This window comes from Rhagoletis zephyria, unplaced genomic scaffold (genome assembly GCF_001687245.7).
Source record: "Rhagoletis zephyria isolate East Lansing unplaced genomic scaffold, Rhagoletis_zephyria_1.1 Rzeph_scaffold_00370, whole genome shotgun sequence".
Classification (NCBI taxonomy): Eukaryota; Metazoa; Arthropoda; class Insecta; order Diptera; family Tephritidae; genus Rhagoletis; species Rhagoletis zephyria.
Window position 1 is genome coordinate 33,717 of NW_016157454.1, and position 15,687 is coordinate 49,403.

A 15,687-nucleotide genomic window follows, 5' to 3' on the forward strand; every position below is an offset into this window, starting at 1 on the left:
ATATTGAAAATAGTTATCGAATTTGAATGTTTAAAACATCGTTGATGCTAAGAATTGCGTTTCATATTTGTGTTAATATTTTCAAATTTCAGTAGGCTATTTTTGAATATTGAAAATAGTTATCGAATTTGAATGTTTAAAACATCGTTGATGCTAAGAATTGCGTTTCATATTTGTGTTAATATTTTCAAATTTCAGTAGGCTATTTTTGAATATTGAAAATATTTAGCGAATTTAGGAATTTAGAAAATTTCCACTTTGTGACATTAAAATTTAATGGGCTTATTGAACTGCGTACTCGAAGAATCNAGTAGGCTATTTTTGAATATTGAAAATATTTAGCGAATTTAGGAATTTAGAAAATTTCCACTTTGTGACATTAAAATTTAATGGGCTTATTGGACTGCGTACTCGAAGAATCTCTAAAATTCAGATTAAAAAATATACATACATATTTTACAAAACTTTGTTACATTGTTGTAAATATTTTTTTAGTTTTTTAAGAAGTTTGAAGGTATGAGTTTTATTTTTATTTGTGTCACTGTACATCATCTTTTAAAATATGCCATATTTTTACTAAGCGGGTTTGTTTGAAACTAATTTTTAAAGTTTTGTTGCGCTGAACAGTTTTTGAATAATAAGTTCGGCCTTTTTTTGTATCCAAATTTACAAATGTAAAGAATAAGATTGAAATTTGATACAAAATTAATTCAGACTGCCGTAATAATAATCATTATACATTTCACATACCTTGGACTTCCTGTGAAACTGGATGGTAGAATACATATTTTTTCTACATCAGTTATTTCGGTGTTTTCATTACTAACGCTGTCCCTGAGATGTATGTATGAATCAACGCGTAATTCTTTTTGGTGTGTTTTTATGTACAAAAGGCGCTCTGCTTCCACCTTTGCATACATATCAACAGCATACTGTTGAAATAAGTCTTGACATCGGTGTAAATGATTGAAGTAGTTGTCTCTGACCATACAATTGTAGGCGTAGAAATCCATACATGACACTGTTTTGTTCCCTTGTGTTGGGGAATTCCAAAGGGATAGCCATCTTCGCCATATACGCATTATAATGGATATTGAAGAGGATCGTATGATCGGTGTGTTTCTGTGATTCTTTGTATACTATTGTCGCGAAGTTTTATAACGATATCTCTTTTCCCACAATCTTGTTTATTCATTACTATAGCCACTTCATTGCAGGTTGGTATGTTAAAACGACTACGATGTTCCCCGGCAGGCCGCTTATCCGCGTGTATCACCAACTTTAAATCAAGTGAATTAGACATTTCCATAGCACATTTGAAGCTTCTAACGTAGTTGTTAGTTATGTGCACCATTTCTTGCAATTGGATTGTAATGCTACGCTCTATCGCATTTAAATACGTGCAACGCAGTTCGGCTTGGTCGTGCATGTTACTTATAAAATATATTTCCAAAAACTGTGGTTTTTGGTTACCCTCCGGTTGAAGCGATCCAATGCTGTGGTAAACTTGACCTTGTACTTTAAATGTTGGCATAAAACCATATTCGTAAACCATATTTGAACGCAAATGACGTAATTTGAAATGCCGAGTTATAGTTTCGAATACATATTAGAAACGCTTTTGATTCGGAAGTGGTCCCTAGCAGTAACGTGTTTAATGGGCTCGGTGGCTCAGCTAGAAGAGGTAGGGATACCTTTCCATTTGAGCAACACATGTTAGGGGTTTCACCTTTCCACTTTTTCGCTTTACAGTGCTGGCACTCATCCGAAATTGGGCCAATATTAGTAACATCTAATGAAGAGTAACTAATGCTCGCTGAATAATTATATGCACCGTACTTCAAGTTATTTAAATTAAACATGCGTTCCCTGCGTGCAGAGTTTCTTGCTGCATTGGACTGCAAGCGGGCCTGTCGCTCCCCTTCGTCTTCCTGCTGTCTTCGCGCAGAGTTTCTTGCTGCATTGGACTGCAAACGGGCCTGCCGCTCCTCTTCGTCTTCCCGCTGTCTTCGCGCAGAGCTTCTTGTTGCATTGGACTGCAAGCGGGCATGTCGCTCCTCTTCGTCTTCTTGCTGCCTTTGCGCAGATTTTCTTGCTGCATTGTCTCTCCTCTTCGTCTTCCTGCTGTCTTCGCGCAGAGTTTCTTGCTGCATTAGACTGCAAGTGCCAATATATTTCTTCGCTTCCTCGAAGGCATATTCAAGCAACAGTTTGTGAAAATGTTTGAGTATTTAAGTCAAAATATATACGGAAATCTTTATATCACTGTTTTGAGTATCTAAAGTCATGTGAAAAATAATAGGTACACGATTTTTTGACCAGTTATAGATATATAACTTTTGTCTGTTTAACGTTTATACTTCTTTTATAAAAATGTAGTTCATTACCTAACGATAACTACATGAGTCTAAATTTTATACTTTGTAGAACAATTTACACAACAATCTTTTTATTCAGACTTTTTAAAAAAATTCTAAGTATGCAGTTTATAGCCCATTAAGTTTTATCTTAATAAAATACTAATTTCAAGTGGCAATGAACTCGCATTTATTTTTAATAATGTTTTTTTGGCGATGGTGTTATTATTTTCTACCATACAAAAAAAAAAAGGTCAAACATACATACTTTGTATGGAAGTGGGTGACACCGTCAGAAAAAAAGATATAACAAATCCACGCTATTTTAGACATGCATTTTATTAAGCTAGAATTTAATGGCCTTCAAATTTTTCTTCAAAGTTTGAAATTTAGAATTATATGATTTTTGATGGATAATAAATTACCTGCAATTTTATAAAAAAAAATTTACAAATAAAAGAAAAAATAGTCAAAACTGGCGAAAGCTTCGTGAAACTACTATTTCGCACATGACTATATTTAGGTTTTTTGCTGTAACAAATTCTAAAAATATTGCGCTCTCATTCTTCTTCACTTTATTGTCTTATGCACTGAAGTTCTTTTACTATTTAAAAAATCTTTTATAGAACTATTTGAAAGAAATCAGCTGATTCCTTTTTAAATACACAGATGAACACACAACACTTTCTTAGCAAAATGAGGCTGGCAGTCTTTACATCAACATCTGCTTTGAATGTGCACATATATTTCTTTCCTACCTCGGAGGCATAGTTACCCAACCGTTTATAAAAATGTTGAGTACTTAAAGTTCTTTGATTTTCAAAGGCACATTAAACCCTTTTGGAGTAAATTAGGTCAATAAAACTAAATATTTTGAAGTATAACTTTTTTAAATTTACTGTTTTAAGCATTGTTATAAAATTTGTTTACTGAATTATTTTAAAGTTAAAGTTATCTATGTACTTTTAAAATTCGCAAATGTATACACATAATTTTTTGGCGAAGTCGGCTAATAGATAGACAGTCAAAACATGAACGGCAATATTTATATCACTTTTGAGTATCTAAAGTCATGTGAAAAATAATAGGTATACAATATTTTGACCAGTTATAGATATATTCCGTTTGTGTGTTAAGAGTTTATTACTCTATTTTATAAAAATGCAGCTCATTACCTAACAAAAACTATATGAGTCTAAATCTTAAACTTTTTACAAAAATTAGAAAATTTCAACAGACTTTTTCTAAAGGCTTTTTAGAAAAATTCTAAGTATACAGTTTTATAGCCCATTAAATTGTATCTTAACAAAACACAAATTTCAAGCGGCAATGAATTCGCATTAACTTTTGTTAATTTTTTTGCCCATGGTATTTTTATTACCTTTCATACAAAAAAAATTTCAAACATACATACATACTTTGTATGGAAGAAAATCCATGACAGCATCAGCATAAAAAAGATATCAAAATATAAGGCCATTTCAAACTTGCACTTTATAAAGCTAGACTTTATTGAGCTTAAAATTTGTCTACAAAGTTTGAAGAATTATATGATTTTTGATAGAAAATGAATGAGCTGTATTTTTATGGAAAACAATTTTAAACAAATAAAAGAAAAATAGTCAAAACTGGTCAAAACGTCGTGAAACTAAGATTTCCAACATGACTATATTTAAGTTTTTTGCCGCTTCAAACGCCCAAATGCACTTTTGCAGCGAATTAGTCTAACAAACTCTAAAAATATTGCACGTTAACTCTTCTTCACTTTATTGTCTTATGCACTGAAGTTCTTTTACTATTTATAAAATCTTTTATAGAACTCTTTCAAAGAAATCAACTGATTACTTTTTAAATACACAACACTTTCTTGGCAAAATATGACTGGCGGTGTTTACATCAACTTCTGCTTTGCTTTACTTTTTTTTAAACAGTGTTTATAAGATCTTTTACCGGCTGGTTGGTTCCTTTTTTAAATACACAAATGAACACACAACACTTTCTTGCCAAAGTTGCTTAACGCAATTCAAAATATGACTGGCAGTCTTTGCATCACTTCGGCTTTTATTAAATCAATTCCTTTAATATTTTCAATACCTAAATGCCTGGACAAAGTTTTGGCGAAACACAGCCTACTGAAATTTGGAAATATTAACGTAAACGTTATTAATACATACATACATACATACATTCCTAAATAAGAATTTAAATCTTAGCATCGATGTTATTTTAAAAATTCAAATTCGCTAAATAATTTGAATATTCCAAAGCAGCCTACTGAGATTTGAAAATATTAACGTAAACGTTATTAACACATACATACTTCCGCAAATATGAACGTATATTTTAGCATCAATGCTATTTCAAATATCTGAATTCGCTAAATATTTTCAATAATCAAAAACAGCTTACTGAGATTTAAAAATAATTGACCCAGTAAAATTAGATAAATTTCATTTGGCAACATTCCGCCATCTTGGATTTAAGTTTTTTTTTGGTTTTTTTGCGATTTGCAAGCTTATTTTGCATTTTTCGTAAAAATGCTTAAATACATATATGTAGAGAATTTAATATCCCTCATTTCGGTTATAGAAGATTTTTTAAAAATTGCATTTTTTTATTCTAAAAAATTAGCAAAAACTGCTAAACAATTTTACATTGTCACGGTTTTCGTAATTTTTTTACAATTTCTGTTGAAAATACACGTATTTGAAATTCCAAAGTTGTAAGTAATTTCATTCTTCACAACTTTTACGCCTTTAACTTTTGGCCGGGATCGTGCCAAACAAAGCGATTATCCCAGTAAAATTAGATAAATTTGGTAGGTGTGCAATTTTTTGATGCAGTTTACTTCGATTTAACACGTAGATCATAGATCCACAGTCTCGCCCCTAAATTACATTTGGCAACATTCCGTCATCTTGGATTTTTTTTCTGTTTTTTTTTGCGATTTGCAGCTTATTTTGTATTTTTCATAAAAAATAGGTAAATACAAATATGCAGACAATTTAATTTCCCACATCTGTTGTATAGAAAGTAAAAAAAAAACATTTTTTATTGTAAAAAAATAGCGAAAACTGCAAAAAAAATTACATTGTCTCGGTTTTCGCCATTTTTTGACAGTTTCTGTTGAAAATACATAGCATATTGAAATCCAAAGTTGTAGAGAATTTCATTATGAGTTTTACGGCGCATCCCGTACATCGCAATTTTTATCGCGTTTCCGGCCGTGATATAACCGTTGTACAAAAAAAAATGTAGGAAGAAAAGCTGTGGAGAATGAAATTGTCTACAACTTTGGAATTTCAATATGCTATGTATTTTTAACAGAAACTGTCAAAAAATGGCGAAAACCGTGACAATGTAAAATTTTTTAGCATTTTTTGCAAATTTTTTACAATAAAAAATGCTATTTTTAAAAAACCTTCTATAACCCGAATGTGGGAAATTAGATTCTCTACATATTTGCATTTAACAATTTTTTAACAAAAAATGCAAAATAAGCTTGCAAATCGCAGAAACCCAAAAAACCTTAAATCCAAGATGGCGGAATGTTGCCGAATGTAATTTAGGGGCAAGATAATGGATCCATAACCTACGTGTTAAATCGAAGAAAACTGCATCAAAAAATTGCTGTTAAAATTTTAATTTAACTGGACTATATTAACGTAAATTATTAATACATACATACGTTCACAAATATGAATGTAAATCTTAGCATCAATGCTATTTTAAAAATTCGAATTCGCTAAATAATTTGAATATTCAAAACACACTGCTGAGCTTTGAAAATATTAATGTAAACGTTATTAATACATACCCACATACATTCGAAAATACGAATTTAAATCTTAGCATCGATGTTATTTTAAAAATTCAAATTCGCTAAATAATTTGAATATTCAAAACCAGCCTACTGAGATTTGAAAATATTAACGTAAACGTTAATAATACATACATACATTCGCAAATATGAATGTATGTAAATCTTAGCATCAATGCTATTTTAAAAATTCAAATTCGCTAAATAATTTGAATATTCAAAACCAGCCTACTGAGATTTGAAAATATTAACGTAAACGTTATTAATGCATACATACATTCGCAAATATGAATGTACGTAAATCTTAGCATCAATGTTATTTTAAAAATTGAAATTCGCTCAATGCTTTCAATAATCAAAGAAAAGCCTTCTGAGATTTGAAAATATTATAGCCAGCGTTACACATACATGCGCATACATGAACCAAAATCTTAGCACGCCTATGGAATGTGCCACGCCCTCTTTTATAAACTCAGTTATATATGCCATACTATAAGCGCCTACCGTAGACAGGCCCGCATACCGAATTTCAAGTTCGTGGGACTTATGGTTCCGAAGTTATAGCTGATAAAAAATTCCACACCTATGGGATGTGCCACGCCCCCTTTTTCAAACTCATTTATATATGCCATACTATAAGCGCCTACCATAGACGTTCCCTCATACCAAATTTCAAGTTCGTGGGACTTATGGTTCCAAAGATATATTCTGATAAAAAATTCCACGCCTATGCGATGTGCCACGCCCCCTTTTACAAACTCATTTATATATGCCATACTATAAGCGCCTACCATAGACGTTCCCTCATACCAAATTTCAAGTTCGTGGGACTTATGGTTCCAAAGATATATTCTGATAAAAAATTCCACGCCTATGCGATGTGCCACGCCCCCTTTTACAAACTCCTTTATATATACCCTCTTGTAAGCGCCTACCATTTAAATGCCTGCATACCAAATTTGAAGTTCGTGTGACTTATGGTTCCGAAGTTATGGCTGATAAAAAATTCAACACCTATGGGTTGTGCCACGCCCCCTTTTACAAACTCATTTATATATGCCGTACTATAAGCGCCTACCATAGGCATGCCTGCATACCAAATTTCAAGTTCGTGTGACTTATGGTTCCGAAGTTATGGCTGATAAAAAATTCCACACCTATGGGTTGTGCCACGCCCCCTTTTACAAACTCATTTATATATGCCGTACTATAAGCGCCTACCATAGACATGCCTGCATACCAAATTTCAAGTTCGTGGGACTTATGGTTCCGAAGTTATAGTTGATGAAAAATTCCACGCCTATGAGATGTGCCACGCCCTCTTTTACAAACTCCTTTATATATACCCTCCTATAAGCACCTACCATTTAAATGTCTGCATACCAAATTTCAAGTTCGTGGGACTTATAGTTCCGAAGTTATAGCTGATAAAAAATTCCACGCCTATGAGATGTGCCGCGCCCCCCTTTTACAAACTCATTTATATATGCCGTATTATAAGCGCTTACCATAGACATGCCTGCATACCAAATTTCAAGCTCATGTGACTTATGGTTCCGAAGTTATGGCTGATTAAATATTTCACGCCTATGGAAAGTGCCACNTGACTTATGGTTCCGAAGTTATGGCTGATTAAATATTTCACGCCTATGGAGGTGCCAGGCCCCCTTGTAGGATCCCAATTTTTCACCCTATTTTATGCCCAGGAGTCATGGCAATACTCTGTCAAAATTTTGTTCGACTGTCCGTCCGTTTAGGCTGCAACGTGGCACATACATACATACTTCCACAAATATATAGTAGATGTTTTCACTAAAATATTAGTTAATGGAATTAAAATTTTATGCGAATCCAATTTTTATTCCCATTTTTACAAAGCCCAAGTATGTATCCATACATATGTTCATGCCACAAAAATTATTTCATGAGTAGGTAATTTTAAACACACATATGTATGTACACTGGGAATCAAAAGTGGGTGTATGCTGTTTTTTTTTAATATTTGGTTATTTTCGACGGGTTTTGCGGTTTTATGCACATAACAAGTGGAATTTATAAAATATAGCGTTAATTTTTTTTACATTTGTTTGCAAACGGTCATTCGCTTTTTATTTTACAAGAAATTCCCTTTTACTCAGTAAAAAGTGCAAAAAGCCATCAGCAATAAAAAATCATTAAAAATCAACCCGATTTTTTAGCTGCTTAAAACTTGATATTGTTCCACTAAAATTAAAAAACCGATCTACCTATTTTATTGAAAAACATTGAAAATATTAAACAAACACACCGTGCACTCACTTTTGATTGCCAATGTACATACATGTACATTAGGCATATAACAAATGTTGACGAAAAATTTGGCATACCCCCACGTGGTGGCAAATATTGTACAAGTAATGAATATCACTTTTTCAGGTGATTTCGGTTCAAAAACGTTCCGCGCAAAAATGGATTTCTAAAAAAAGTCAGATTTTTTTTTAATTTTTTTTAATATTTTTATTTTTACATTTTTGTCAATTGTTATATGAAATAAGTTTTAAGTTTAAAGTATGTGATGATTTACACAATGGTAAAATGTCTTGCACAATTTTAATTGCACGCTCTGCGCAGATGTTACTTCGCTGAACTTCCTCAATAGCTGATGGTTTATTTACCCAATGTCTGAGAAAACATTCATTTGCTTTTGTGAAGCCGGCCAATACAATACATAATTACATAATTCGAACAATGGAATGTCCACATTTTTTATACATTGTGTTTTCTAGCTAAATTTTCTTTCCACGTATTACAATACTTTTCAACATTTTTAGCACTTGTCTTAAACATTTTTACACAAACAAGATTTAATTATCCCGATAAAAAGAGATTTGAAATATTTATTTCAATTTCTAAATTGAATGATAAAACAAATGTGCTTAAGATCACACAACTGAAGTAAAACTTTGTTTCGTCATCTAACGGGAAATCATTCAACTATCGTAATCTTTCTTTTATCATTCTTGCATAGAGAACATTAAATAAAAGAGAAGAAGTATGTAACTACGCTCTCGTCTCGTCAGATGTAAATACATTGTCGCTGTTATTATTATTTGACTATGCGAGTTCTTGAAAAAATTGCTTTTTCTTTTTTAAATTTTTTAATATTGAATCAGAATTTTCTGAAGAAAAATTAGTTTGGGATGGGTGGGGCACTTCCCTTAGGTCCATTAAAAGGCGTTTGGAATAATAGGAAGATTATTAGTTAAATAAATATTTATTATTATGAAGAAAAACGTGTACACTGTACAAAACTTTTTTTTGTTTTTTTCAGCAGTTCTGATAAAAAAGTAATTTCGTTTTGCGCGGAAACTTTTTTGCAATTTCGCAAAAAAAAAAATAATGGGGGTTCATACTTTTTTATGCTCTATTCGACTATGGTATGCCGTTTTTCGTATTTGCAAAAATTGTAAAAAGTTATATGCCTAATGTACATATGTGTGTAATTTTTATGCAAAACTATAATTTTTTTAAATTGTATTTGCATCTTCACAAAAAGAGAACAAGTTAAAAAATTTTACAAAAATTACAAATTAATGAAAATTATATGAAGATTTGCCATATTTTCGTTTATTTGCTCGCAACATGAAAATGGGCAGATTTTATGTTGCTCAACATTTTATTATGTTATCCACATTAAATTCAACATAATTTCTGTCTGTTAACAAGCGTTTCTACATTCCGTGGTTAACTTTTCCAACGCTGTTAATTTTTCGTCCGCGAATATTTTCCACTTTCTGTTTGCACCTTTTCTATCTATCTAAGTTCTCTGGTATAACAAAGGTTTGACAATGAAATAAAGTTTGGAAACTGTGACAACTGTGAAAGAGCTATACTAAATGTTGGACACAAATATATATCTATTAAAAAAAAATTGAAACTATTTTGTCCTGGAACCCTGGCTATACCGCAATTGCTAATATAAAGGTATGTTATTTTCTAACTTCACTACCAGGAGTGAAAATCTATCGAAGTTTTCCCCAGCAGAATTGAGTTTATTAAAATTTTGTCGAACTACTTCTACGGATGTGGAAGGGAGTTTTTCGAAATATTTCACAATTTTAAATGACCAGAGAAGGTCATTTTCGATTACTAATTTAAAAAAAAAAAAAACATTTTAATTTATACTGTAATTTCAAGATGATTGAAAAAAAATAAATAAAACGTTATTTGTTTAGCATATAGAAGGGCATATTTGCAAATGCTACGCGCCCACTGCAGCCAGCATCGGCCAATATCGGCTATATGCGGGCGATATTAATAAACACTTGTGATTATATGAGCGCTCTCACACATAAACCGATAACCGAACTGACATCGGCCGTTGGCATCCGTCAGTGATGATAAATTCTAACATGTTTGTTTTTCTCGTCCGATGTCAGGTGAAAAGTACCAAAATGGACTGCGAAAAATTAACTTATTGGGTGCAAAACCAAAAAATTACCTATAAAATCACATGTTTAGAGTATTACTACAAACACAGATTATATGTTCTTTATTTCATTCTGGTATAAAAAAAATTAATTTTTCTGTTTCTTGAAATACTGTATGTGTGTACATACGTATGTACGTATGTGTGTATAAGTGTGCAATTTATGTAGCGCCCGAAGTAAAGTCTTATCTCTGAAGATCTGTTTAAGTATGGAATATTCAATTCAGTTTGCGTCAAAGCGAGATTATTTTCTACTAAAGATGAATTATCAAACATTTCGTAAGCGCAACTACAAACTGTGTTTACAAGGATGGCAGTTTTAAATTAGCGTTGCAGCAGATAAGACAAGTGGAAATAATTTAGTGATTATAAGCATTTAAATACATATATATATTTATACCTTAATACACATACCTACAGAAAGCCACAATTTTATTTTTATTTCGATTGAAATGTTCGGTGTGCATAATATTTTTTCTCATCGACGAGTGATTAGTACGATTAATTTAAAATCGGTCTTTCTGATATTGAACATTTGCGACTGGGCATTAATATCTGCTATAAGTACGTCGTTTATCTATTAATTTATAAAATGTAACAAGTTGTAATTACAGATTTCCTTACTTTGAAGTCTGGCAAGCTAAGTGATTTGCAACTCTTTTAATAATAATAATAGATTGGCGCTTACACATATGTTAGTGTTTGGTCGAGCTTCTCCTCCGACTTGTGGCGTGCGCCTTGATGTTGTCACACAAAGCGGAGGGACCTACAGTTTTACGCCGACTCCGAACGGCGATTGTATTTTAATGAGAAGCTGTTTTTCATGGCAGAAATATACCCGGAGGTTTGCCATTGCCTGCCGAGGGACAACCGCTGTTAAGAAAAAACCCATTTTCTATATTTTTTTGGGATATTGCTATGACCAGGGCTTGAACCCAGGTGTTGATGAGTGAAAGCGCGCACTGCTTACCACTACACCACAGCGGCCGACTCTTTTAATACAACAAAAACAGTAAAGTTCAAAACACTTTTCATTAAAATGTGAAACCTTCCCAAAAGTCTTCGCGAACAGTATAGCGAACAGAAGGTGACGCATTCCGTAAACCGCTACTTTGGTTTTGCCGATTTTTACAGCTGTCGATATATAGTAAACAACGCCTCAAAAAATTTAAATGCAGTGAAATTCACTATACTTTCACTAAAATCACCGTTTTTCACATTTCCGTTATTAATTTTGATTACAAATCAAATATTTTCACAATTAAAAGCAATTAAAACACGTTTCCAATCGAAAAATGTAATATTAAGATAAGTGGCTAATCTCATATTCTCTTTTAACCTCTTATTTGGCTTAGCTACTTTGAACCCACAAATGTCATCGCCGTCGGGAGTGCGCAATCTTGTATTCTATCTAGGTAGTGGCCTGCACGAATATTACTACGTTTACACGTAAGCTATTAGCAAATAAAAATAATGTGGAAATACCAAACTCACTGTATATTCGACGGTGAAACATTCTTTTTCAACATTACCGTATTATAAAATGGCAATGATATGACCACTTTTGGGAATGATATGCCGTGCATTGTCTTCATTATAAAAAGGGAATAAGATTAACATAGAAAATGAAAATAAACCTAAGAATGGCAACGTCTTGCGCTTATTTGCAAATAATACCACTAATCAATACTAAGGTTTTTGCGTGACATAGTTATTTGCAAATAAAGAATTAACTCAGCGTTTATGCGGCGAAGGTTACCATTTTGCTATTTGAAAGCAATACGTGAGTATAAACTTAGTATATGTTAGTATCGTCCGAGTACGTTATTAACTAGTACTTCTGACAATTACAACGAAGCGAAAGTAGCGTAGTTACCCGGCATCAAGTATGATAGAAAGAAATATTACGCTCTTTTTGGTTTGAGTTTGACAGCCAGCTGCAGTGATGTGACGTTATAAGCGAAACGAAAATGTACCACAAAGAGCAAAAAATTGACATTTAAGTGAGAAAAGGTGATAATTTAAAAAAAAAAATGTGTTCAGTGATGAGTTTTTTTTTAACTATTTTTCAGACCATCCTTATTGAACCACTATTTTTCCATACCATTTGCTGTGGCTTTGGCAAAAAAGTTGATTAGTTCCTGCCGGCAATTAAGTCCTTTCAACCACAGAATAAATTTGTAATTTGTAAATACAATTCACAAAATTTTAACTAAGTTTTTATTATATAATAATTCCTTTTAGTTATTCAGTAATACAGATATCACGGTGCGTCTGAACCAAGATTATATGAAAGGTTGCCGGACATTGGACAATCTTGCAAATTTTAAAAGTATATTGTTCCAAGTTTCTAAAAACATTTATAAAAAATTTAAATCATACATACATGGCTTTTTCAGAAATATGACTTGGAAAATTGTTATTCCATTTTTTTTAAGACAGAGGTTGAGGTCTTATTTGTACCGTAGGTAGGGAGCAGAAGCCTTCATCCTAAAAGCGGGAGAAAATCTTGGATCAACACATCAGAAAACACGGAACAACCACTGAATAAGAACCAATTTGCGTATTAACCAGGCAAATCCACTGAGACTGCCATTCATAGCCTTAAGAGGAAAATTGAAAAGGTTCTGGAGTCTAAGAAAATAGCCTGTGGACTGTGGTTATAGACGAACTCCCCTTCCTACTGAACGATCACGGCTTTGAAACACAAGGCTATGCAGTGGGGATGTTAATTTTTCGGCTTTTTCCGATCCCGGGATTTTCGGGATGGCGTTGTCACAATCCCGGGATCCCGGGATTAGTCCCTGGATTTAGATATTCATTACTGTTCAACAACTTGAATCGAAAAAATTGCTTCTATATTGTTTGAGAAGCTCTCCTACCATGAAATAAATAATAAATAATTGGGTTTGAAACCCACTTTTTTATTCAAAGTGAAGTTTTTAATTTTTCTCTCTGATCGCAGGATTTATTTTGAAGGACTTTGTAATTTCAAAGATATAATTAATTCCAAAAATTATTAAAAACTTCAATTCAGTGTAGAATAAAAATGTGGGTAACAAATGCAATAAAAAATTTCATTAGAATTCAAAAAATTCAAATTTTTTGGATTCACAGGGACGAATAAGTAAGTTTTAGGCAGACAAAGTTAGAAGAACGAAATTAGAGGATTTTATCGAGTCTATATAAGCCCTTAACATATAATTTGTTCAAAAACAAATATTGCGAAATTTCAAGGATAAAATTTTAAAATGACATTTTCAATATTTACCAGCCCTTCTGCATTAGAAACTTGAATCTGTTTAAATTCTACAGGATTTCCTAATTAATTTTATACCCATACTTCTTCTCTAAGCATATTTCTCTGAAATTTTAAAATCATTTTTGAATTACAGACATCAGAGTGAAAAACTAAAAATGCAATTTTACTATATTTAGCCCATGGTTTCGCGAATATATTGATAACTGTGTTTAAAATTTACTATCGCTCAGTGTTAAGTGTATAATGAGCTAGACATTTATAAAGAAAGTATTAATTATTAAATAAAAAAAGAAATATGGCCAAGACTGGTCAAGAAAAGGAGTTTCTATTATTGCCATCAGTGCAAGTTTCAAACCCGAAAATCCCTGGGTTTTCGATACCTTAAAAAGTCCGGGAACCCGGGATCCCGGGATTAACATTCCTACTATGCAGACGATCCGGTGATCTGCGTAACAGGGCTGCATGGAGAAACGATCTCCAACCACATGCAACAAGAAATGCGCATTACATAAAAATGGTGTCGTACCAAAAGATTATCCATTAATCCTACGAAAACTACTCTGGTTCCGTTTACCCGGAGAAAAATTTTATACATGGAGTAATGTAATCTGGGCAGCACTAGAATATGTCTCTCAAATGAAGCAAAATATCTGGGTGTGAGGCTGGATCACACACTCACATTTGGATGCAACCGCCAATAAGGCGATAAGAGCCTTCTTAGCTGGTTCGCGACTTTTTGTGATAATTTCGCGACTCTCCCGCAAAGTAACCGTCTGGCCATTTAATACGGTTGTGACGCTGATAGTCACCTACGCATCCTTGGTGTGGTGGACTAAAGCGACACAAAGAACTGCTATTACAAAACAAAGCAAATTGCACCGAATGGTGTGCATTGGCATAACAGGTGCTACTGATGCACTCAGTTCTTTTGTGGAAATACCACCCTTCCCAATCTTAAGGGAGGCCACCTTTTCGGTACTGAGAACCTTAGCTACTTCCGAATTTAAAACAGGATATGATGTTAGGATCAAAACTTTAAGTTGGGAAAACTGAAACTGAATGGGCAGCTACCCCACCATTTTCCAAAGGGGACATTCGTACGATAGAGGTATGTAGCAGAGAATGTCTAAGAAGAGGTACAACTTCTAAAACATGTGCATTATGTCGGACGGGCTACCTTGCTAGCGCTGATTCAACACAACAACATCAAAACTTGTTGACGACTGCATCAGCACCCTAAATGCTCTTGGAATCAAGAACAGAGCATTAATGGCTGTTTGCAGGGGCATGAGGGCCACGATGGCAATGAACAGGGGACCCGCCTAGCAAAACACGGATCTACCACAATATTCCATGTCCCGAAATCCTTTTGTGGGTTCACCAAAGCACACTCAAATGGGATCATAAACAAGTGGGTGGACAAATCATTCCATAGGAGTGAAGGTCCAGGGTAAAGACAAGCTAAGCGGTTCATCTCTCCATTACAAGAAGCTTCAGGGAAGACCTTCGAACTCTCACTGGGTACCTCACGGGACATTGCTCACCTCTGTAAAATTAATCTTTCAGACACGAGCATCTGTTGTTTCTATGAGATGGACGAAGAAACGCGAGCACACATCCTTAGTGAGTGTTTGATAATAATACCCAATTGTTTATTTAACCATTTTTCTATAGTAACATTTTTTTATGGGTCCCCCATTGGATTTTATGTGTGTATTAAAATAATAATTGGTTATTATTATCGGTAGTCTCCTGAAGAGAAACAGAGTTTTCCGATAAA

General features: G+C 33.2%; 1 protein-coding gene and 1 long non-coding RNA gene across 2 annotated transcripts in view; both read left to right on the top strand.

Annotated features, from left to right (window-relative positions):
* The first annotated feature begins 10,702 nt into the window (after positions 1-10,702).
* Positions 10,703-15,687, top strand: part of LOC108359294 (uncharacterized) — a 156,520-nt gene continuing 151,535 nt past the window's right edge. The window contains exon 1 of the mRNA XM_017611104.1: positions 10,703-11,209. Within this exon, the coding sequence (XP_017466593.1) occupies positions 11,098-11,209 (112 nt within the window). The 5' untranslated portion in view covers positions 10,703-11,097. The remainder of the gene's footprint in view (positions 11,210-15,687) is intronic.
* Positions 12,329-13,433, top strand: LOC108359295 (uncharacterized). Its single transcript, XR_001846901.1, has 3 exons — positions 12,329-12,428; positions 12,504-12,658; positions 12,718-13,433. It is a non-coding gene; the product is annotated as an uncharacterized LOC108359295 (long non-coding RNA).